Source organism: Oncorhynchus nerka, linkage group LG28, assembly GCF_034236695.1.
Source record: "Oncorhynchus nerka isolate Pitt River linkage group LG28, Oner_Uvic_2.0, whole genome shotgun sequence".
Taxonomy (NCBI): Eukaryota; Metazoa; Chordata; class Actinopteri; order Salmoniformes; family Salmonidae; genus Oncorhynchus; species Oncorhynchus nerka.
Window position 1 is genome coordinate 49,801,524 of NC_088423.1, and position 25,488 is coordinate 49,827,011.

Consider the following 25,488-nt stretch of genomic DNA (forward strand, 5'->3'; position numbering starts at 1 on the left):
GTGTGTGTGTGTGTGTGTGTGTGTGTGTGTGTGTGTGTGTGTGTGTGTGTGTGTGTGTGTGTGTGTGTGTGTTCATCCAATGTCAGTGAAAGAACAAAAATCAGCTGTAGTTTTCTTTTAGACAACGCAACAACCAAAGCAAATGGAGACAATTGTGATAACTGCAGGCAATAGAGATATGGAGTGTCTTGCTGTTTTTATTACGTCATGTTTTGCAGTCAAACTGGGCAAAAGTGAAACCGAATTGTACATTTAGGCAAAATTCTGACTGGTTAGGGTAAAGGTTCGGGATAGGGTTCAAACAGAAAAATAAAATAACAAAACAAATCCCTAGCACTGGGATTGAACCTGCAATGCTGGAAGCCGTAGCGTTTGGTTTAAGGCCATTCTCAACCCCATCCCCAATGCCCTAGCTCGTCCCAAGCCTACTAGATGGTAATAGGCAATCGCATTGCCCTTAGTGGCGCCGACAGATAGGGCAGCCATGCTTCTAGCTCCAAAGCAGCTTTGCAGTATTTTGTTTTATATGCTATTTCTTACATTGGTAGCCCAGAATTCTTTCGGTGTTATTACATACAACCGGAAATAACTTTTGAATATTACAGTGGCGGTAATTCAACAGCATTACGACCAGGAATACGACTTTCCCAAATTGGATCCTTTGTTTGGCAATTGAACTGATTCCAGAGGCTGATCCAAAATACCGCCGGCGGAGAAGAGGTATTCGGAGTGGACTCCTAGTCCGACTCTGGAGGCACGCACACCACCCACCACTTCCTAGTATATTACTCACTAATGTTCAGTCTCTGGATAAGTTGACGAGTTCAAGGGTAGGATCTCCTTCCAGAGAGACATCAGGGATTGTAACATACTCTGTTTCACAGAAACATGGCTCTCTCGGGATATACTGTCTGAGTCCATACAGCAAACTGGGTTCTCAGTTCATCGCACAGACAGGAATAGAAATCTGTTTCATGATTAACTACTCATGGTGTGATTGTGATAAGATACAGAATCCTTTTGTTCACCCGACTTAGAATACCTCACAATCAAATGCAGACCGCTTTACCTCCAAAGAGAACTATCTTCTGTTATAGTCACAGCTGTGTATATTCCCCATCAAGCCTTTACCACGACGTCCCTCAAAGAACTACACTAGACCCTATGCAAACTGGAAACCACATATCCTGAGCCTGCATTTACTGTAGGCGGGGAACTTAACAAAGATAATCGGTGGAAAACGCTACCGAAGTTCTACCAACACATTGACTGTAGCACGCACTCTGAAAAAACATTGGACCACTGCTACTCAACTCAACTTTTCAAAATGCCTACAAGGCCCTCCACCACCCTCCCTTCGACAAATATGATTTTGCTTCTCCCTTCCTATAGGCAGAAACTCCAACTGGAAGTACCTGTGTTAAGGCCTATTCAAAGCTGGTCTGACCAATCGGAATCCATGCTTCAAGATTGTTTTGATCACACGGACTGGGATATGTTCCGTGTAGTCACTGACAATAATATAGACGAATACACGAATACGGTGACTGACTTTATCAGGAATTGTACAGAAGATGTTGTACCCACTATGACTATTAAAACATACCCAAACCAGAAAATGTGGATAGATAGCAGCATTCGCACAAAACTGAAAGCATGAACGACCACATTTAACCATGGCAAGGTGACTGGGAACATGGCCAAATACAAACAGGGTAGTTATCCCTCAAACGTCAGTACAGAGACAAAGTGGAGTCGCAATTCAACGGCTCAGACACAAGACATATGTGGCAGGGTCTACAGACAATCATGGACTACAAAGGGAAAACCAGCCACATCGCGGACACCGACATCACACTAAACACCCTTTTCACCCGCTTTAAGGATAACACAGTGCCACCGACGCAGCCAGCTATCAAGGACTGTGGGCTCTCATTCTCCATGGCCGACGTGAGTAACACATTTATGCGTGTGAACCCTCGCAAGGCTGTTGGCCCAGAAGGCATCCCTAGCCGTGTCCTCAGAAATGGCTGAAATGTTTACATACATATTCAATCTCTTCCTCTCCCAGTTTGCTGTCCCCACATGCTTCAAGATGTCCACCATTGTTCCTGTACCCAAGAAAACAAAGGTAACTGAACTGAATGACTATCGCCCCATAGCACATATATCTGTCATCATTTTTCCATCTACGTAACATTGCAAAAATCAGAAACGTTCTGTCCAAAAATTATGCAGAAAACTTAATCCATGCTTTTGTCACTTCTAGGTTAGACTACTGCAATGCACTACTTTCCGGCTACCCAGATAAAGCACTAAATAAACTTCAGTTCTTGCTAAACAAGGCTGCTAGAATCTTGACTAGAACCCAAAAAATGTGATCATATTACTCCAGTGCTAGCCTCTCTACACTGGCTTCCTGTTAAGGCACGTGCTGATTTCAAGGTTTTACTGCTAACCTACAAAGCATTACATGGGCTTGCTCCTACCTATCTTTCCGATTAGGTTCTGCCGTACATACCTACACGTACGCTGGTGCTCTTCCATGCCGTCCCTAGGAGGGGAGCGTCACTTGAGTGGGTTGAGTCACTGATGTGATCTTCCTGTCTGGGTTGGCGTCCCCCCTTGGGTTGTGCCAATATTTATATATTCTTAATTCCATTTTGTTACTTTAGATTTGTGTATATTGTGTGTATTGTTGTGAAATTGTTATACATTAATTGTTAAATATTAATGTTGAAGCTAGAAACACAAGCATTTCACTACACCCACAATAACATCTGCTAAACATGTGTATGTGAGCAATTCCTTTGATTGGATCGTTGGAACTTGCCATGGAAATAAAATGCCATAACTTTATGTGCATAATCCACTGGAGGTTGGGGTGCTTTTAGTGTGTTTTGAGTGTGACTTGATTAAACCAAATAATTGTCCTTGACTTTTAAATAACCCCAATATTACTGTCTCTCAAAAATGTCTCTACACACGTCTTAACTGCACAGTCTACAGTTTATGGGACTCAAATCTCATAACATATCTAATTCATGTGCCCTCTGGCTACTGTTGTTGCTTTGGAAGTACTATGGCCAACATATCCATAATCATATAATATCATTACATCAGTACTTGATCTACATAGCGCACTGCAATGGAAATGAATCTACCACTACCACCCGGACAGTTAGAGCAGATGATTGGTGAATGGTGGATGAGGCATCGCCCTCTCACGTTCTCCGTTGCTATTACCAGGGCAAATAGCTGCATCTCATCCGTCTACCATCGAAATGTCTGGCTGACCTTTGCTTGTGCCCCCAAGTTATGCTTTCATATCCATCAGAAGAAATGATGAAGCCCATTTTCACAAGGACATTTCCAGATAGATAGATTTTTACCTCCCCCAGGGTTAAAGGGGAAAAAAACAGCCATGATATTCAGCATAGGCAAAGAGTTGACGACATGTGGTCCCCAGGTGACTAGATTGAAGATGACAAGGTTACACGACTTAGAGTCAACCTCTGCTACCTCCACTTTATCACGGTCTCCCGTGCTCCCTTTCCTATGGACATATTCCTCCCCCATGCCAGGGACACTATCTAGGGAAGTTTCTTCCTTCCCATCCTCCCCTCCTCTCACCAAAGGGTGGGAGGAACCAGCAATAACCAGAGTGAGTGTGTGTGTGTGTGTGTGTGTGTGTGTGTGTGTGTGTGTGTGTGTGTGTGTGTGTGTGTGTGTGTGTGTGTGTGTGTGTGTGTGTGTGTGTGTGTGTGTGTGTGTGTGTGTGTGTGTGTGTGTGTGTGTGTGTGTGTGTGTGTGTGTGTGTGTGTGTGTGTGTGTGTTAGCATTGGAGGTTTTATCAAAAGAATGGCCCATGAAAGCAAGTTAAGGCTGGGGGTAGAGGGTGGGGGTGGAAGGAAAGGGGAACGATTTTTAAAGCCAGGCAGAAATGACAAAAACAGGCCTGCAGCTACAGTAGACACCACAGCCCTGCTCTTCATCAAACACTGTTCTCTTTTCAGCCCCTCCAACATGAAATCCATCAACTGTCTCAAAGGAGAGGAGCATGGTGGTACCAAAGAACACGTCCCCCCGCACCCCATCTCTTTCTACCTCGTTCTCTCTCTGACTCTCTCTCTCAAAGCCAGGTTAACTGTATAAACCACATTTAAATAATCATTTCCTGGGCAGAGGCCCTCGATATTGGTGTGACCATCTTATTATTGCCTCCTTATGTGCCAACTCATATGCACTTGGCTCTGTAATCATCCTCTCCTACAATCACTTTATCCCTCTCCACACTGTAGGGCACTAACCCAATTCCCCTCAGCCCTCTCCTCTTTTTCTCTGTTCATATTACTCTCTCAACTCTACAAACATTTCTTTGTTTTTTCTCTACTGCATTCTGAGAACATTCTTTCTCAATTCTTTCTCTGTTTTGTTTCAACGCATTTCTTTCTGAGGGGTGGAAACTCACAGCCTCAAACACATAGATCCCCTGAACACAGCTCACTTTCCAGCCCACTTTCCAGCTCACACACTCAAACACCTAGATCCCCTGAACGCAGCTCACTGTCCAGATCCCAATCACCTGAATTCTAATCACCTGTTCACACACCTGTAAGTCATTATCACACTATTTAGTTCAGTTCTTTGCACCCCATCCCTGTGAGGTATTGTTTGTTTTGTGACACGTCTTTTGTAGTGCTGGGTTTCCCGTGATTTACTCCTCCCGTGTATGATAGTTTTTGCCTGACTCACTAATGACGCCTTTTGCATATTCCCTGCCTGTATTTTATCGGATTTCCTGTTAGCTACCTATTGCCCGATCTTGCCTTTACCTGCCTGTACTGTTGTCCCTTTTGAACCCCTGTGTATGACTTTCTGCCTGGCCCTGGACCCAGCTACCTGCCTCCTCCTGTGGTCCTTTGCAATAAACACTTGCTGTGCCCTGCGCTTGAAACCAGCTCTCTGTCTCCCCTCATGTTCATTACAGTTAGGCACATTGTACTCAGTCTTTGCGGTAGTGTATGTGCCCTAGGACAGATGTGGGAGGAGTCACAAGATCCATACCTTGAGGAGACAAACTAGTTGTTCGTTGTCAGCACTGACTAAGCTGCTAATCAAGGGTTTTACTCTCTTTTCAACTTTTTGTTTGAAAGAATGCAATTAAGTAGAATTTACGTTTATAATAAAACAAACCTTCACCAAAACTGCACCCTCCAATCTTTACTGAAGTGATACTCCACTTGATGTTGCCACAATCCAAACATCACTTAGTGCTGTGCTTTTCTACTATTAATCTTGGTAAAGGGTAACTAATCACCCTGGAACCTTCTGAGGGGACTGATATGTTTTTTTACTGTATATCCTGTATAACTGCTATACTGTTCAATCATAGTCATTGAGCTTTGTCTACTGTATATGCAATAATACATTCATTTACCTGGTCCTTCAGTCTGTCAATCACATGAAGCAGTAGCCCCTCTTCTTTCCCCATCTCAGGCATAGTCAAGAGGAAGTCCACATCATGCCCATACTCTTTCCCCCTGGGGACAGAAAGTGACTTGAGACCATTGTCACCAGTCAAAGCAAGCAATACATAATTAAATGAGAAGATCTTTAGTCACACTGGATAACTGTTGCACAGTAAGATGGCCTGTGGCCTGGCCATTGGGGGAAAGGAGTATATTACTGGATTGACTTTTTCTGTTGTTCAAACAAGCAATTTGTCCTGCGTCATTAAGTTCAAAAGCTCATTTTTGTTGTCTCAGCTGTCAGCAGAGCCTTCCCTTTTATGAGAATCATAACTTTCTACTTGGATTACTGTAATAAAGAACACTCGTACTGAGCATGGCTGCTCACACAATATGTAGTCTCTCAACGTCAGCAGAAATGTGAGCAGTGAACAGATAGCCAGATGAGTGGAGGGAAAGTGTACTGATTCCTAATAGGACAACCTCAAAAACCTGTTTCTAGACCTAAAGGCCCGAAGACCTTATTTAACCAACCTGTCAAATAAGAGATCTGGAGGTCTCTATTTTTCTGCTATGAATCTAATTGGAACCAGCTGCCCTGAGAGGATGATCAAAAAAGTGTATTAAATCATGGAAACCCACCAGCTCTACTAGTCTCTGGCTCAGATGGCATCAACAGTGAGTTGCACAAAGTGTACACTGATACAAATAACCTAAGCACTGCCTGTGACTGTTGGGAGTTGGCCCTCAAAGACCTATAGCGAAGTTATGCCTGATTGTCATCCTGCAGGTAGTTTATAGAGGAGCAGCATGGCCCCTCAGAACCTGGGCCTGGGTGGCTCTAGGTAACCCTGTTGGTGTCATCCCAGGGCACTGCGGCAAACCACACGTTTCTTTCAATTCCTGATCGCCCCTCTTTGATCGACAGGCACCCACAGTCATACAGTCTTAAGCGCCAATCTTACGGTTAACGCGTCAAAACAGCAAGAAATCAGGCCGGTGTCTTAAAGCACCGTTTGATCTCGTCCACATCGCCGCCATCGGAATGATGGGAGTAACAGAGCAGCAGGGCGTCAAAGAAAGAAAAAGGAGAGGACAAACAGACTGTCTGAGGGGGAGAGGTCTGCAGCAAAAGGTCATTGTGTCTAATTCAGTGGGCAAGGAATGAGACAACAGCTGCTTAGAGCTCAACAAGGCATGCTAATGCCTCTCCAGCTCAGTTGTAGCACAGCAGGGAGGTCTACCTCGCAGACATAGACAGTACCTGGCTCACATGTTTAGTCTGACTGAAGATAAGGTCATTGCTTTATTGTGATAGATCCGGGGCATTTTACGCTTTGAAAGTACTATGGCCAGTCTGATGCACAATTACACAATTACGGACAATCTGTTGCTCAGGTTGATTGAAAAGCACTTCCATCTAACCATTAAGCAAAATTTTGATGTAGAACTAAGACATCATGTGCCAAATTGTAAAGTTGGAGTAATTTGATGTGAATTACTAAGGACTGAGGCCGATCATTCTGAGTTCCACATTCTGATTCAATGAGAGACAGAAGCTGTGAGGTGAGAGAGCTAGTAAAGATTTGTAACCTTTTTGGATACACCCACATCTAATGAATGGACACTACTTTCATGAAAATATGCCACAACACACTTCTACCTAATACCAAGGCAGTGTGGTTAAGTAAATCTCTGAGCTAACCTCTGCTGTGTTAGCAAAATGCACTTGATTGCACCACGTAAGTGTGTGTCATGAATAGCAAAACTGGAGGCCGGGGGAAAATCATCAGCATAAATTCAGTTTGCCTCCAATCAAATCTCAAACACCAAGGATTTATCGAAGTGTGTGCTCCAGAAGCCAATTTCAGTCTGGTCTCATCTTAACCTAGTAAACGCAGGGACTGGGAGACTAGTCAGGGTCGAGGCAAAGATGAATGGAGCAAAGTACAGCGAGTGAATACCTGCTCCAGAGCGCTCAGGACCTCAAACTGGGGCATAGATTCACCTTCCAACAGGACAATGACCCTAAGCACACAGACAAGTCAATGCAGGAGTGGTTTCGGGGCAAGTCTCTGAATGTCCTTGAGTGGCCCAGCCAAAGCCCGGACTTGAACTCGATCAAACATCTCTGGAGAGACCTGAAAATAATAGCTACGTTCCCCATCCAACCTGACAGAGCTTGGAGAGGATCTGCAGAGAAGAATGGGAGAAACTCCCCAAATACAGGTGTGCCAAGCTTGTAGTGTCATACCATGTGATGATTTTAGCATGTAAATCTTTGTGGGTCAAAAAAAAAAGTGGAATGCATGCCAGCAAAGCCACTACACAACACAACACTAAACAATACATTAATTGCACTATAACGGTGACAAACGGTGCCCACAAACTGTACTGTCAGGACTTCCGCCGAAGTCGGCTCCCCTCCTTGTTCGAACGACGTTCAGAGGTCAAAGTCACTGGCCTTCTAGCCATCACCTCTCCATTTTTCATTGTTCCATTTTTTTTGTCTTGTTCTCCGGTTTACATTCGCTAATCAACTGCATATATATATTTCTCTTTGTGTGGGATTGTTTTGTTACGTGTTTTGTATTGACGCACCAGGCAACCCGGCGTATGTTTAATTGTTTAAAAAAATTGCTTATTTGTGACTTTGTCACACTTTGCACTTTTGCCTTTGGCTGGAGGTTTGTTGGACACTGTTGCGTCCGTCTGTTGTTTGCTTCTGCCGAATAAAGTGTGTGTCTTATGACAACTCTCTGCCCTCCTGCACCTGACTTCAACACCAGTAGCGCATATGCTGACAGGTACAAACCATGGCATTAGGAGACGACAAGTGTAACAGTAGAACTTTAGACCGTCCCCTCACCCAGACCCGGGCGCAAACCGGGGACCCTCTGCACACATCAACAACAGTCACCCACGAAGCATCATTACCCATCGCTCCACAAAAGCCGCGGCCCTTGCAGAGCAAGGGGAACTACTACTTCAAGGTCTCAGAGCAAGTGACGTCACCAATTGAAACGCTATTTTTGCGCGAACACCGCTAACTAGCTAGCCATTTCACATCCGTTACACTCACCCCCCTTTTGACCTCCTCCTTTTCCACAGCAACCAGTGATCCGGATCAACAGCATCAATGTAACAGTATAACTTTAGACCGTCCCCTCGCCCATACCCGGGCACGAACCAGGGACCCTCTGCACACATCAACAACAGTCACCCACGAAGCATTGTTACCCATCGCTCCACAAAAGCCGCGGCCCTTGCAGAGCAAGGGGAACTACTACTTCAAGGTCTCAGAGCAAGTGACGTCACCGATTCAAACTCTATTTAGCACGACAAGCTAGCCGTTTCACATCCGTCACACAAGCAAATAAGAGGCAATCAGTCATTTCGATTAACCCTCCTGCTGTGTTCCGTTCGAATTGGACCGATTTACAAGTTTTCTCTCTGAAACATGTAGTTCATTTAATATGATTGTCATAAGGTTCCAGGCATCTGAACACACAAAATACACTTGGATGATTTTCATTAAATTCGGGGTGTTTTATTTCACTTTTGTACACCTGTGGTGTTCCCGGTCAAAAATGACCGGTCATTAGAAATGAATGGGTGAGACTACAATTAATGTGTAGCATTTAGTTCAGGCACATGCCCATTCATCAGATGGACACGCTTCCTCTCCCAGACCCCCACATGCATGGATGCCATCTATACTGAGTATACCAAATATTAGGAACACCTTCCTCAGAAGGGTTGGGTTAAATGCGGAAGACACATTTCAGTTGAATACATTCAGTTGTACAACTGACTACGTATCCCCTTTCCCTTCCCTAATATTGAGTTGACTCCCCCTTTTGTCCTCAGAACATCCTCAATTCGTTGGGGTATGAACTCTACAAGGTGTCGAAAGTGTTCCACAGGGATGCTGGCCCATGTTAACTCCAATGCTTCCCACAGTTGTGCTAAGTTGGCTGGAAGTCCTTTGGGAAGTGGACCATTCTTGATACACACGGGAAACTGAGTTTTGAAAACACAACAGTGTTAGCAGTTTTTGACACAACGCAGTGCGCCTGGAACCTACTACCCTTTCAAAGGCACTTAAATATTGTGTCTTGCCCATTGTCTCAATTGTATCTAAGCTTGAAAATCCTTCTTTAACCCATCTCCTCCTCTTCATCTACACTGATTGAAGTGGATTTAACAAGTGACATCAATAAGGGGTGTCCCTAATGTTTTGTATGCTCAGGGTATATGGATGTATGAGCTCTGTGGTAACTTATTAAAATGACTATTAATAATTAATAGATTACTAATAATTAATAAATTACTCTATGCAAAGGTTTTTTTTTTCATCTTATGAATAATGTTTTATTTACATTGGTCTCATTCCTAACGCAAGAAAAAAAGTGACAATAGTACTGTTTGTCCATCTTGAGGCGCCATAGCCAGTATTGGAGTAACTACAATGTTGTTGATCTATCCTCAGTTTTATTCTATCACAGCCATTAACATGCAACTGTTTTAAAGTCATTTTGGCCTCATGGTGAATTCCCTGAGCAGATTATTTCCTCTCTGGCAACTGAGTTAGGAAGAACAGTTGTATCTTTGTATTGACTGGGTGTATTGATACACCAGTGTAATTAGTAACTTAAAATAATAAAATCATGTTTATTGCACACAGAGTGAGTCCATGCAACTTATTATGTGACTTGTTAAGCACATTTTTACTCCTGAAGTTATTTAGGTGTGCCATAACAAAGGGATTGAATACTTAGTGACTCAAGACATTTCATTTATTCATTTTTTAGGGAATTTGTAAAACAAAATCTAATCTAAAAACATAATTCCACTTTGACATTATGGGCTAATGGTAGCTAATCCCAATCCGTACACATTTGCGCAACCGTAGCATTCAAATGAGGCTACAATGAAAACGAATGGGACTGTAGCGACTGTGTTGGCATCAATATCCAGGGTGTGAACTAAGTTTCGATTCAGCGTTGATTGACATGGTAATGGACCAATAGTATTGGAGAAAAGTTGAAAGTTGAACTGACGCTGCACGTTAAAGTGTGGCGTGTCCCGTAACGTACAGCACGCATTATTCAACTAATTCTGTGCCGTACAGCCTCTTTCCAGCAGGTGTAGCGCTTCTCTCGCAGATTAAAAACAATAAATTATCAATGGTGAGTGTAAATTACTTGTGAGTTCATCAATAGTTAATTTAATCAATTGTTAATTATTCGGGTTATCACTGCGAGCCATCATGACTCTCAAAAACCGTGACTGCCACAGTTTAATTGTGAAGATAAATTTAGCGCCGCCCTAAAAACCCTACACAAACTTTCTAATAGGTATGTAAATGAGACATTATATAAACTCTTTAGAATGTTTCATTTACATTTGGGGTGATAAGTTGGCAAATTCGGGTGAAAAAAGCCATTTCACCACACTATCTCCCCCTTTCACTATGATGCAGTAGCTTTCTCTTTCCAACCAGCCATTTTTAAAAAGAGCAGATGTAGCTCCATTGCCTTCAATCATGCAGAGACGTGCAGCATGAAGGTCTCGTCATTGATTTTGCTGGAAAGGGGAGAAATTGTGCTTTACAATGGTATTCATATTACAGTTGACCTGGAAGTATTATGTTTTTGGGGCGCTAAAATAAGGTGAACTGTACGGAACAGCACGATGTACAAACGTGCGTTAGCTTACATTATAGTGTGTAGGCCAGTGCCCAAAAATCTCTATTCAATCCATTTTAAATTCAGGCTGTAACTCAACAAAATGTTGGTAAAGTCAAAAGGTGTGAAGTCACTGTAATTCATGAACCATTCCTTGTTAGCATGAACAGCACGTTTTAAATGACAACGTGATCATTGGACAAACCGCAGTGTTTTTTTTGGAAACCTGGGTGTTTATTATGCTGTGGTTGTCTTGGTTGCGCATAGGACAGGTTTAAACATTTGTGATTACAATGTATAAACATCCTCTCAATGCGTGGTGTGAGCGGGGAATAAATATCCTGACTTGTTTGAGAAATGGTGCAGACTCACCCCAATGTTTCAAACTCAAAATGCACTTGCCTGGAGCTCAGACGCTCTGTCTAACTGTAATTCTAACATAGCCGGGTAGGCTGAGACAATGTAGTCTCAAACATATGTTTATAACATTCAACCCTTTTATTGTTGTGTGGTAATCAGTTGAGTGTGATTTTTATTCCTATGCGTATTGTTCATATGGCCAAGTCCATTGGATATGTGAAGATATGTGTGAGTTATGAGTTTTGTCCCACCCCTCTGCTAGCCACGGGATGGTCTAAGATATTTGATAGGAGTGTCCTATGTTTACATTTGTTCGCTTGTTGTTATAATGATGATTGACTATTTTCCCTTACATGACAAAGATTACTTTGATTTCAGATTTGGACTTTTTCTGACTCAACCTATTGCTATTAAGTATTTTTCTAGCATTTGATCTAATCACTGACACTATGGAAAGCAGCTGAGTCCTGGGATGAATTTCTTTGCTTCGGCTCAACGATAAAAGGGAATCACGTCGGCCTGGCTGATGCCATCTATATGGATGTAGGATCTCTGTGGTAACTTGAATCTGTACAGGGTAAATTTTAAATTACTTCATGCAAAGGGATTGATTGTCCTCTCAGGCATTTTTTCTTATTTACATTGGTCTCCCTCACATAAGCCTATGACATCCTGTAGAGATTGGGCCTGGATGATCAGGTTACTGTAAACTTTGTATCATTTGATTGATAAATAGTGGTTGGTTTTCAGAAGTTAAAAATTAAATGAAGGTCTGTGGTTCTCTTATCCTGTATATTGTCCATTGAAAAAAGGTTGGATAATATTTTTCTCATTTCCTAGGCTTCTAGGCATCTTGTTGTTCCTGCTTTGCCTGGAAACTCTTGTTAATGCTTGTTCATTCTTCGTATCTTAAGCGTTATGCCTTGTATGTGATTTAATACATTTTACAAAGTGAATAAATAATATTTGCTTTGATATTTGCTTCTTATGAATATTCCTTGATCTTAGTCAGCTAAACGCATAATACTTGATTGCACATGGTTTTTCTATAATGATAAATGGAGTCAGATATTCAGTTGAAAAGACTTTGATCATATTCATTGCATAGCGTTATCTATAATAAATGCATTGATATCAAATATTATCTCACTACATAACCATAAACCTAACCATAACACCTAGCCAAAGGTTAGCCATAACAAATTGTAATTTGTAACATATCATACGAAATGGATGATGGACATCCACAAATTAATACATACCATATGAAACGTAAAATATCATACTGAATGGAGAGAGATGGATTTCTATTTACTATGTTACGTCTACCCCTGAGTCCAGGTTGCTAAAATGGGATGAAAGCTCCATTACCAAGGAGAGGCAGCTTTTACAGTACAGTCACTGAGTCATGGCATCAGTTTAGAGGGTTTCTTTCGTCTACAGTCGGCAGATACTTCTGAATCAACCCTGGTTTTAAAGGCCCTGGTTAACGGAAAAAGAAATGACAGCATTTCATTGAGTCTCAAAGAGATTTTTTGTATCTCTAATGGTATGCCCTGAAAACACTGTATTCTTATTTAGCTATAGTTTAAGCATCTACTCCAACTCAATCAGACGGCTCTAAAAGTGTGCTTATACAACTTCTTGAATAGAAAGACTGATGGATGTTTTAAAGGCTGTACCCATAAACCATGTGTCACGCCCTGACCTTAGAGATCCTTTTTATGTCTCTATTTTGGTTTGGTCGGGGCTTGAGTTGGGGTGGGCATTCTATGTTTTGTGTTCTATGTTTTCTATTTCTTTGTGTTTGGCCGGGTATGGTTCTCAATCAGGGACAGCTGTCTATCGTTGTCTCTGATTGGGAACCATACTTAGGTACCCTTTTTCCCACCTGTGTTTGTGGGAGGTTGACTTTCTTTATGGCACTTTGCCGTTGAGCTTCACGGTTTGGTTTTGTATTGTTTATTGTTTTGTCGGCGTCCTTCTTAAATAAAAGATCATGTACGCTCCCCACGCTGCACCCTGGTCCTCTCCTTTCATCAGCCGTGACACCATGGCTGTGTTCAAGTTATCCGGCCTAAGCAACAACAGTTTCTGAGACAACTACATCTACTACTGTGGGCTGTATACTTGATCTGTAGTTACTGTACATACAGCTTATAACACTATTACATTAGGAAAAACTGTAATATTATTGATAACTTCCGTGCAGAACATATAAAATATAAATGGATATTTACAAGTAAATGACAGGGGCGACACGGATGAATAATAGATTTGTCGGTTGTTTGGCTGTGCTTAGAGTCTTATTAAAAAACACATTTGAATAAGTTAGCTACGGTATGGCAGCTAGAAAATAATAATACTTTCCTGATTCTTTAATGTGTTTTCATTAACAGCTCCTATATTCTTGAGGATCTTGGGGAACAGTTTTGTTGGCTAAGATGATCTACACCTGAACATACTGTAGTGGGTGAGTCCACACGCTGTCAGTATCCTTAAGGATAGGCATACTTGCATCTAGCAATATTTCCCAAAATGTATCACAAAATTGGCAAAGGATTTAAGTGATGACTTATCCTCAAAAACATTCTTAGGATGCCAGAGAGAACTCTACAAACACTATAAATAATTCAAATGCTTCCTATACGATTCCACAATACAGAGAAAGTTGCAGTTCAATGGAGCAAGTTGAGCTAATGCATTTTTTAAGTGAAAAAGTCATTGACAAAAAAGAAATGTCATGACTGGGATCTGTGATAACATCACTGCAAATAAAAACAGCACCTTATTGACACCTCAGTATTTTCACACTCTGAAGTGGCAGACAGCTTTTCTGTATCTCTTTTTAATCTTCCTTGTTACCCTCCTTCGACAGCTGTCCTCTCCATAAAGGTGAATGTCACAAGCATCAAATCACTAACGCCAACAAATCCTCACAAACTTCTCCAACTGAAGTGTCATCAAGGCTATGGGCTATAGATTGTGCAGGAATGCAGGACCTCAGAAACTTTGAATGGCAAATGATTATTCTCTATGCTAGGTGGAGACAGAGGCTCTTTTCGACAGAGGCTGAGACAGAGGCTGCGTTTCCAAAGGTAACCGCCCCGTTCCACCCCCTCCTGCCCCCTGGAAGTCCCAGTATTATGTTCTGCGCATGTGTTTCTTTACCTCTACCTAATGCACACATTTGTGACTTGTTTCAGGAAACTAGGCCTATGTCGCACGTCACTACTTCACAGGAGTGGCATTTGAAACGTCTTCTGGAACATATGAACTTTCATGTGCCTTAATAACAAACTTGTTACTCCATAAATATAAATAAAATTGTTAAATTACGAGCCTAGTAGGTTTAGCCACGGAAAAAGACAGGAACCTTCCCGCTAGCCATGACTGGCTGAGATAATGGATGGGCAGGACATGCCGGGAGATGAGTTTGGATTAGTCTGCCATGTAGCATGCTTCTGTCTATAACATGAGGTGTTCAGTATGTGTTGACAGTCCTTTCTACCGCGCCGTTTCTCAACAACATTGATGCCCCGAATTTAGCAGCCGCTATCGACAGATCAATTGGAAAAAGTGATGGGCTACTTTCTGCACCCACCACGGTCAGCGTGACTTGACACAATGCTGGCTAAACAAGATGTTGCTCCAAGTCTGCCGTGAAGCGTTCATCCACATATACGGACGGGTAAGAGTCTAGCTACATTTTCAGATATAAGTTTCTAATTTAGTCAGAAAGTAGTTTTTATTGCAAGTTAAAGAATACTGTTAGTTAGCTAGCGTTACGTGTTTGATCTGTGTAGTAATATTATTCAAACCAGAAATCCATTTTCATTGCTAGTTATTACCTAAGCTTATCAAGCTAACATTGAACCTAGTTTGGTAGCTGCACATTTATACCACAGCTATGACAATGATGTATATGGGACAGCTATGACAATGATGTATTGGTAGTAGTATGAGTTGGGATTATGGCAGTTCATTGGTTAGCTAGCTAGCTAGCTACATGTCTAAACAAAAAACTCCACTTCGAACGGATTATTACACGATCCATCAAACTAGCCAGGTGTGTTTGGGGGGGATTTCAGTCATATATTGTATTTCCTGAACATGTGTACATGTCTAGACAATCGTGACCCATCCACTTAGCTAGATGTGGCTGGGGGGTGGTTATAGAATTTCCTTCACATCACCCATCAATTTAGACAAGTGTGTTGGGTATGCATCATCTAGTAATGATAAAATATTTATTAAATATTTTTCTCAACACTTTCTGTTTTTGATATTGCTACTATGCAAGTAACCACTTCACTGTACTGTTTGAACCTTCTGTATCCTGTGCATGTGACAAATAAACATATATTTGATTTGATATAGCATGTGTTTACCACGTGGCCTCACATGTGAATCCTTAAAGAGATGGGTGTGAACGATGCTGAATGGGTGTAGACAAAGAAGAGCTCTCCAGTAGGTGTACCAAATTTTGGGACACCTACTGGAAAAGTGGGGTTCCATCCAAAGTGTAGTTCCAAGTTTCAAAGCAAAATTACTTCCCCATTGTTCCTCAACTGCAATGTATGATATACAATTGTATAGCTTGGAATCTCTACTTTAATCCAATATAAAAAACACAATTTCAAATTTTCTACATAAGACCGAATTGAGGCAGTCAGTCACATTTGTGGTCACCCTCCATTCACATTTCTCACTGTCAATCATGAATGATAATTATTCAAGTTATACCAGTGAAACTTCCATGCAGAATCTGCATGCCAACCGTTCTTCTTGAGTTATGTACAGTGTTGTTTCGAATTTTTTAGCAAAGCACATATTTTGCCTAGTGGTGAGTGGTGTTGAGTTTTGGCCCTATTAGAGAAAAATGTGACCATTTGCACAACCATCCTATAATCTCATAAGAAATTAGGTGATGTTTTTTGTCTTACAGTAACGTAATATTATGCTATTACATTATTATCACCTTTATGTGATGTAGAGGAGGATGAGTGGAGGGCCCCTCACTGTTAAGAACATTTGAATTATGTAATAACATTTATTTTTGGTATAATAGGTCTCCACTGCAAAGGTGTTTCATCAACCCTGAGAATATCTCCATGGCGATGTGCATGTTCTCTCGCCAGTCGATGGTTCGATTATGAACTTCAGGGGGTCACCTGGCTCGAAGAACAACTCTATAGCAACCAGTCATGATGCAAATTAGATTATGGTATTTACTTTTTGAACTGCTTCCAGACCTGGGTTCAAATACAATTGGAAATAATTTAGATGTGCTTGCTTCAGCATGCAATGGAACCAATAGAAAAGTCCCAAAAGTGCAAACCCTGCCCACCCGACAATCCAGGCAGGTAAAAAAGTCACCCAGGTCTGGCTGCTTTAGATTGTTTCTCTCTTCCATTGAGCTTTGAATACTTGAAATCTCTTCCTCATAGCCTGCAAACAATAATGAGTCGTTGTGGCGTCCCGGGATATTACGAAATGGTCACTTAAAGTCATCAGGATGTTTTGTCATGGTCCCCTGGAGATTTTGTCTAGTTCCCGGTTGGTCCCAAGGAACATCCCCAAGGAAGATTTTAGGACATTCTTGGAAAGTTGTGTCATGGTCCCCTGAAAGTTTTGTCTAGTTCCCGGTTTGTCCCGGGGACATCCCTGAGGACATATTTAGGACTTTCTTGGGATATTGGATCATGGTCCCTTGCAGGCTCCCTCAAGGTTTTGGGATTTTGTGTAATGAAGGTTTTTGTCTAGTTCCAGGTTTGTCCCGGGGATGTCTCCTGATGGTCGCAAAGAAACCTTCTCCCAACAAACAAACCTTCTCCCAACAAACAAACAGAATGTTCTACCCAGGGCACGTGCACCGTAGTTTCCTAACACATCACTCCTTGATACTGTTGCCAAGCCCATCAAGGCTCTGATTGGTGAACCACTGATCCAGTCAGCTCTTTACACACAAAGAGTGCTTTTAACTTACATATTTAGCACACTTTGACATAAATGATTACATTCTGTATGTTTATTCATACAATAATTATTATTTATTATAAACTGGGTAGTTTGGATACTGGATGCTGATTGGCTATAACAGCATTTAGCCGTATGTACAGTATGTGAGACTGTATCATGACTATGATGTTTATCCTTTTCACCTTGATATCATTGCACATTTTCACCTCGATAAAATGCCTATATCAACAATAGTTCAGCATGCCAATGTAGAAAATAAGCGTTTAGAAAAAAGGGATAGATTGTGAGTTTGGGAATAGAACAAAAACTGAGCTGAACATCATCCTACGGGACTTTTATGGTTCAGTGAGAAACATGAACAGCGAAGAATATGGGATTAGCAGCTACGCTGGACACAGAGCTCGTTTGTACCGGCATATCAACGACGCCCCTCTCAGTCTGGCATGGAGTATACATAAGGACACGAATTCACAACAAGCAACAATGCTGCCAAACACTGCAAAAAAGCTGCCTTTTTCGCAGATTTAAACAAACCACTGCTTCCGAACCACCATGATCCAGAAACTGCTGGAAGCTTGACTAGAGGCATGAGAAATATTCTCTGTCTTAGGACACAGATACTCAACATCTTCAAAATTACTGGAAGCGAGGAGGTGGTGGAGCACTTACTGTTCTCTGACAACAAAGCAGCAGCTCCCCCAGCTAAAATAATCGCATTCATTTCCAGCAGCGTGGCACCAAAATCAAATGATTACATGGGGAAGCCAACAACAAATGATAACATGGGACAATTTTTCATCCAGATCAACATTATTAAATAATTGCCATGTCTTTGTCATTCTAGAAGTAGCGCTAAATGCTCGGTTTTTGCATAAATTTAATGTAAGCTTGTGAGCTAGCCTGTGGTTATGTTGCAATGCAACCAGTCTAGCAATGAGACTTTTGACCGGACTACCTTTTCTGGTGGAATGTATTTATTATAAATGTATTTCTTAAAGCAACATTTTCAATTTACATGTGTAGTTCCTTGCCTTTCTGTGTTGGCAACCGGTATATAAAAACAATAAGGTACCTCGGAAGTTAGTTTTTTCTTGGCTCATTGCTCTCTAGCGACTCCTTGTGGCAGGCCGGGTGCCTGCAGGCTGACTTCGGTCGTCAGTTGAACGCTGTTTCCTCCGACACATTGGTGCAGCTGGCTTCCGGGTTAAGCGAGCGGGTGTTTAAGAAGCGCGGCTTGGCGGGTCATGTTCCGGAGGACACATGACTCGACCTTCGCCTCTCCTGAGCCCGTTGGGGAGTTGCAGCGATGAGACAAGATCATAATCACGAATTTGGGGAGAAAAAGGGGGTAAAAATTACCACAAAAAATACAGGGGACCATGACACTGCTTCCCAAGAACATTCAGAGAACCATGACACAACCTCCCAAGAACGTCCTAAAACGTCCTCGGGGATGTCCCCGGGACAAACTGGGAACTATTCTATGCACATGTGAGTTCCAAAATGAGATTGTTACACAAACAGGACTGCCCTAAAACCAAGGCACGCTCTCTGCTAATGATCTATAGGCTATGTTCAACTTGTCAATTCCCATGATTTTCTAACAGCAGTTTGAATTGAGGTATGTTCTGCCTCCTCATTAATTCACATAAAAGAAGCCCATTTCACTGTGGCGGATCACTTACATTTTAGGCTTGCTATGCTAATGTAGGGTAAGGATTATCTAGATGAGCCAGACAAATTTTTCTCTTTGATGACGGACGAAGTACTCCACCAGTGCTTCAGTCAGAACAGAATCTGGCAGAACTTTTCCTCCTGGTGCATTTTCCGGTTGGCACCTGTATTGCCTTCATTGTCGTTTTCCTTACTAAGTGCCTTATTACATTATCATAATACAATTTCTGTATATTGTGTTGTCATTTTTACTGTAGCACACCATATTTATGTATAGGGCATAATGTATTCCTTTATAACAGCGGACACACAAGGTACTGATTTCATAACCTTTATGGTGTTATACTCAATTGTGCTTATGTAGTAAAAAAAAGAAAAGTTAGTTCTGTAAAACAATGCTAATGGCGTCAAAGCAGGATTAGCTTGTGTTGTATCCTATTGCCGATTTCAAAACAACTGGGAACTCTGACTTCCGACTTCAGTGCGTTCAAGACACCTAGGAACTCTGGAAAAAACGAGCTCCGACTGGGAAAAATCGTTTTGAACGGTCATCCAACTCGGAATTCCAAAAGGGAACTCAGGCCTCTGTCTAGTGCCCCAACTTTCCGACCTGAAGATCGCAGACATCATGATTTGACCGTACTTTTCTGAGTTCCCAGTTGTCCGGAAAGCATCATAAACACATTATTTGAAGCTGCCCTGGTCTTACCGTGACCATTGCTTTGGCCTGTGTATTAATTTGACCTGCATAGCTCTGTCCTGCCCTACACCGTTGGTACTTGTAATATTGTTTTATTTCTATATCTTGATATTTTATACTTTTACCTGGGTGCACCTCTACTACTTAATACCACCTTCCACATCACTCTCTCTCTCTCTCACTCACGCACGCACGCACGCACGCACGCACGCACGCACGCACGCACGCACGCACACGCACACACACACACACACACACACACACACACACACACACACACACACACAAAGCTGTTTATCATGTCTGCCTTATCCACTGCCCCCATTTTGTAATTATAGCTAAGCGCACACTCTCCCGTCAGGTGGTCCACCCCTGTGGCTCTCTCTTCTCCTGTAGCTCCAAGGTATAGTGATTGGTCTCCTCCACTATGTCTCCCACCAGCTCCTCTGTCAGAAAAAGTTTGGAGCACTCTGCTTCAGAGGGAGATGGCCAGGGGCTTTGCACTCCAGACTGGGACTAGTCAAAGCCAACAGCAGGGCCAAGAGGGGTGAAATGATGTGATTGGCTGCCAGTGTGGTGATACTGATGATGTGTTTCCACAGATGGTTTGTTTACTGTATGTTTTATCCTGGAAACTAATGTGACCCTGTAGAAACTAGTGTGACTCCGTAAAGACATGTGTTATTATAAGAAGCTAAAATGTTGAGTAAAATACCTGTAAAAGTAATATATTGGAATATTCTGTTAATTAATTGTGAAAGCACTGTTTTCCTATTGAGATGTATTGCATTGGAAATTGTACACTGTCTCTTCAAAAAATAACATCAAGTTGGGAATTCCATCATGCAAGAGGTCAGTCAGTTCCGTGATTGCTATCATAGAAGACCTACAGTACTAAAACAAAAGATGTAGTAATTTAACCAAGCCCCTCGTATAAAGTTGCCAAAACAAAGATGGACTGGAGTTGTCAGGGTGTTTCAAGGGTGTTTCCGGTCTAAAACAAAAAGCAAGACGTGAAAATGTTAAAATACCTACAAGAGAAGACTGCAATGGGAAAAAATACATAGCTAGCTAGCAAGCATGATCCTGTGGCGGATTTGTTGTATGGAGGAGAGAGAAACTACCAACCGTTAGTTGTCTTGTTTTCTAGCTGTGAACAATCCAAGTAAAGGATAAAAATGTCATCAGAAAGGGAACATGTTGTAGTCGAAATTGAGAAGAAATTGCCTGAGTGAGTGAGCTGAAAGAAAATTTGCGAGAATCTGAAACTAAACATTTGTGAGGACATTGCAAATTCATCTAATTTGTTTGAGTAGAGCTATGATTCAGTACTTAGAGAGAGATGTATATTTTATTTAACTAGGCAAGTCAGTTAAGAACAAATTCTTATTTACAATGACGGCCTACCTCAGCCAAACCCTGATGACGCAATTGGGACTCCCAATCATGGCCGGACGTGATACAGCCTGGATTGAAAACCAGGGACTGTTGACCACTGGGACCGCTTGGACAGAGAAGCAGTGCCTTAGACCGCTGAGCCACTCGGGAGGTGTGGTTACTCAGGTGAAAGATCAGGGACTTGCAGTGCTTTTGGCAGTAAATTATCAGATTGACAGCTTGGGAAACATGGGTGATGTTGTTGAAGATGCATCAGTACATCAGGATGGGGATCATGGGCAGTCGGTTGTGGTTGACGCCCTCTTGTGGCGGATGATAGTACTACTGCTACAGGCATTTCTTCTCACAAACCAGCCAGTGCAATTGAGTCAGATAATAACCCAATACGAGTGCAGGTGTACACCCCACGTACATAAAATAGTTCTGAATCAGTAGTCAGATTGGTGAAGTTGGCCAGAAGGATAAATTGAACTTCAACAGTCTTGAGATGCAGATTGAAAGATCTGAAAAAAGTCTATGTTGAAGGTGAAATTGTTGAAGCTGTCATTCAGTCGATCGCTCCAGAGGTTAAACTCATTGACCAGTACAGTTCAAGAACCCAAAGAAAACCCTATTCAGTTCTTAGTGCATACAATGGGCATCAGACAGAAAGTCTTCTTTGCATCAGAACGAGCTAAAGCTGGATTTCAGTACAACCCAGAATTGATCCAAACACAGTTCTTGCAGACAGTGATGACAGGTCTCCAAGATGACGTCATATCTGGAGATCTCAAGCCTTGCTTACAGGACCCAAATGTGAAGGACGAGACATTACTGGAGAAGATGAATACTGTCTACAGTCTGGAGATGGAAAAGAACATCAAGATGTCAGCCTTATTGAAGAGCAAAGAAGCTAAAGTAGTTGCAGTTCAGGAAGAGGAGAAAGATTGCACAGAACAGGTCAGTGGTCTTAGGAAGGGGAATGGTCACGCACCTAAACTAAATACACTGATTGAGAAGCTTAAAGCTGGAAACAAAGCCATCTGTGATACTCTTCAATACCTCACCACAGAAGTAGCCAGCCTTTCTCAGACCAATAGGACAAAGATAGGGAAGTACCACTCCAGCAACGTACAAAATAATATACTCTGATGGTGGTGATGGTAAAAGCAAACCAGGATGCTGTCAACAGTGTGAAGAGTCCAACCGTGATGGAAGAAATGGGCACTGTTACAAATGTGTCAGTAATGAACACTTCGCTGTAGGCTGTCATAAACGAAGAGAGAATACTGCAACTAAACTCAGCATAAAAATAAATGTCCTTTCATTGTCAACTGCATTTTTTTTCAGCAAACTTAACATGTGTAAATATTTGTATGAAGATAACAAGATTCAACAACTGAGACACATACAGAACAAGTTCCACAGACATGTGACTAACATAAATGGAATAATGTGTCCCTGAACAAAGGGCGGGGGGTTCAAAACCAAAAGTAACAGTCAGTGTCTGGTGTGGCCACCAGCTGCATTACGTACTGCAATGCAGCTCCTCCTCATGGACTGCACCAGATTTGCCAGTTCTTGCTGTGAGATGTTACCCCACTATTCCACCAAGGCACCCGCAAGTTCCCGGTCATTTCTGGGGGGAATGGCCCTAGCCCTCACCCTCCAATCCAACAGGTCCCAGACGTACTCAATAGAATTGAGATCCGGGCTCTTCACTGGCCATGGCAGAACACTCACATTCCTGTCTTGCAGGAAATCAAGCACAGAATAAGCAGTATGGCTGGTGGCATTGTTATACTGGAGGGTCATGTCAGGATGAGCCTGCAGGAAGGGTACCACATGAGGGAGGAGGATGTCTTCCCTTTAACGCAAAGCATTGAGATAGCCTGCAATGACAACAAGCTCAATCTGATGATGCTGTGACATACTGCCCCAGACCATGACAGACCCTCCACCTCCAAATCGATCCCGCTCCAGAGTACAGGCCTCGGTGTAACGCTCATTCCTTCAACAATAAACGTGAATCTGACCATCACCCCTGGTGAGACAAAATGAAGAGCACTTTTTGCCGGTCCTGTCTGGTCCAGTGACGGTGGGTTTGTGCCCATAGCCAGTGTTGTTGCCGGTGATGTCTGGTGAGGACCTGCCTTACAACAGGCCTACAATCCCTCAGTCCAGCCTCTCTCAGCCTGTTGAGGACAATTTGAGCACTGATTGAGGGATTGTGCGTTCCTGGTGTAACTCGGGCAGTTGTTGTTGCCATCCTGTACCTGTCCTGCAGGTGTGATGCTTGGATGTACCGAACCTGTGCAGGTATTGTTACACGTGGTCTGCCACTGCGAGGACGATCAGCTGTCCATCCTGTCTTAGCCGTCTCACAGTATGGACATTGCAATTTATTTCCCTGGCCACATTTGCAGTCTTCATGCCTCCTTGCAGCATGCCTAAGGCATGTTCACGGAGATGAGCAGGGATCCTGGGACACTTTCTTTTGGTGTTTTCCCAGAGTCAGTAGAAAGGCCTCTTTAGTGTCCTAAGTTTTCATAATTGTGTCTTAACGACCGTTCCACAGGTGCATGTTCATTAATTGTTTATGCTTCAATGAACAAGCATGGGAAACAGTGTTTAAATCCTTTACAATGAAGATCTGTCAAGTTATTTGGATTGTTACGAATTATCTTTGAAAGACAGGGTCCTGAAAAAGGGATGTTTGTTTTTTGCTGAGTTTACTAAAACATGTGCAGCTGAAACAGAGAGACAGTTGCCACTTTCAAGGAAGCAAGATAGAGCTGCCAAGTTGTTAGGACAAAGATGTCTAGTCCAGTGCTCTCTTGACAGAATCAACACCTTGTTGATAACAGTTGTCCCCGACGTGATATAGTGGTTGTAGGCCTAGCTACTCCCTCTACCGACAATGGTAGAAAGATAAACAAACCATCTGGCGACAAATCATCAGTAATTTTATCACACCGGCACGGGCATCTTGTATCAATAAATCACTATCAGAAAATGGTTTGTGTGGTAATCATTTCTTTATTTATTGTTTTTTCATGTTTTCAAGTACTAGTGACAATTCATGCATTCCGATTCTTGCATAGATTGTAATGGACGCATATGATGTGTGTAAAATATATATTTTTACGGTTGTATGATGAGGTAATGGTAAGTTATTTTCCGGCTATGTGTGGAGCCATGTTTCTTGACATCATTCAATGTGGTCTGGGTGGCACGTAAACGTCTGCCAGACCAAGGAGGTTACAGCAAAATGAAGTGAAGGGATGGTTCACTCATCTTTCGAGTAAACTACCAGAAGTGAATGATGGTAGACGACACACCCACGTCACATTTGACATGCATACTGCAAGCAGACCCAACTCATCTGGTCACCTCTTATCTTTGGTTGACACAGAAAAACAAACATGGTGGCTCGCACAAACTCTATCCACCGTGGGATTACTTGAGACTTTTAGAAAGTATTTTGCTCAATTATTTCAATCACTTGTGAGCTCACCCATGATGTGATGAATTGTAAATAGTAATTGGTATTAGCTAATACATATTATGCTTTCTATCAGCTGAGAGTTGGCTAAATATGACGGCTTGTGTCAGCTCATTTTTACTCAGTTAGCACTAGGACTAATGTAGCCTACATTTTCCGATGTGGATGAGAATTATGTTATGCTGTTGCTACTGTGAATGTCTGAACATTACATCTAAAAATAAACTGCTCACATTGAGGACATAACCTTGTCAAGACTGAAAAATGTTCTATGAAGAAACATTGGCCAGCTCAAAAGCTGCCTGTTGCGTCAATCGTAACTAGACATTCTGATGAAGTGTTCTAATCACATCGGTTTGAGCATACGCTGCAGGGACCACTGTAGAATGATCACATCCCTGTGTTCATACACGTTAAAGGGCTAGACGAAACCTCCAGGGGACCATGACACAATGGTCCAAGGACGTTCAGGTGACCATGACACAATGTTCCAAAAACATCCTAAAAACGTCCCCAGGTCATAAAGGTCCCCCTTAGAATGTTTCCTTGGGACCATCATGTGACGTTCTAAGGACTAGTAAAATAAAGGTCCTTCTAACAGACTAAAAAAGTCCTGACGTTGTCCCCAGTAACATACTGAGAACTAGACAAAGGTCCCCCAGAGAACGATCCCTTGGGACAATCACACAACGTTCTTAGAACATTCTCAGAACTTGAATAAACTTGCGC

The 25,488-nt window shown here is 42.2% G+C and overlaps 1 protein-coding gene across 4 annotated transcripts in view; it reads right to left on the minus strand.

Annotated features, from left to right (window-relative positions):
* The window catches only part of LOC115113350 (DNA nucleotidylexotransferase), a 143,542-nt gene that overhangs the window by 66,065 nt on the left and 51,989 nt on the right, over window positions 1-25,488 (minus strand). For all 4 annotated transcript variants that reach the window (XM_065012862.1, XM_029640891.2, XM_029640890.2 and 1 more), the window contains one exon: window positions 5,441-5,543. In XM_065012862.1, the coding sequence (XP_064868934.1) occupies window positions 5,441-5,543 (103 nt within the window). The remainder of the gene's footprint in view (window positions 1-5,440; window positions 5,544-25,488) is intronic.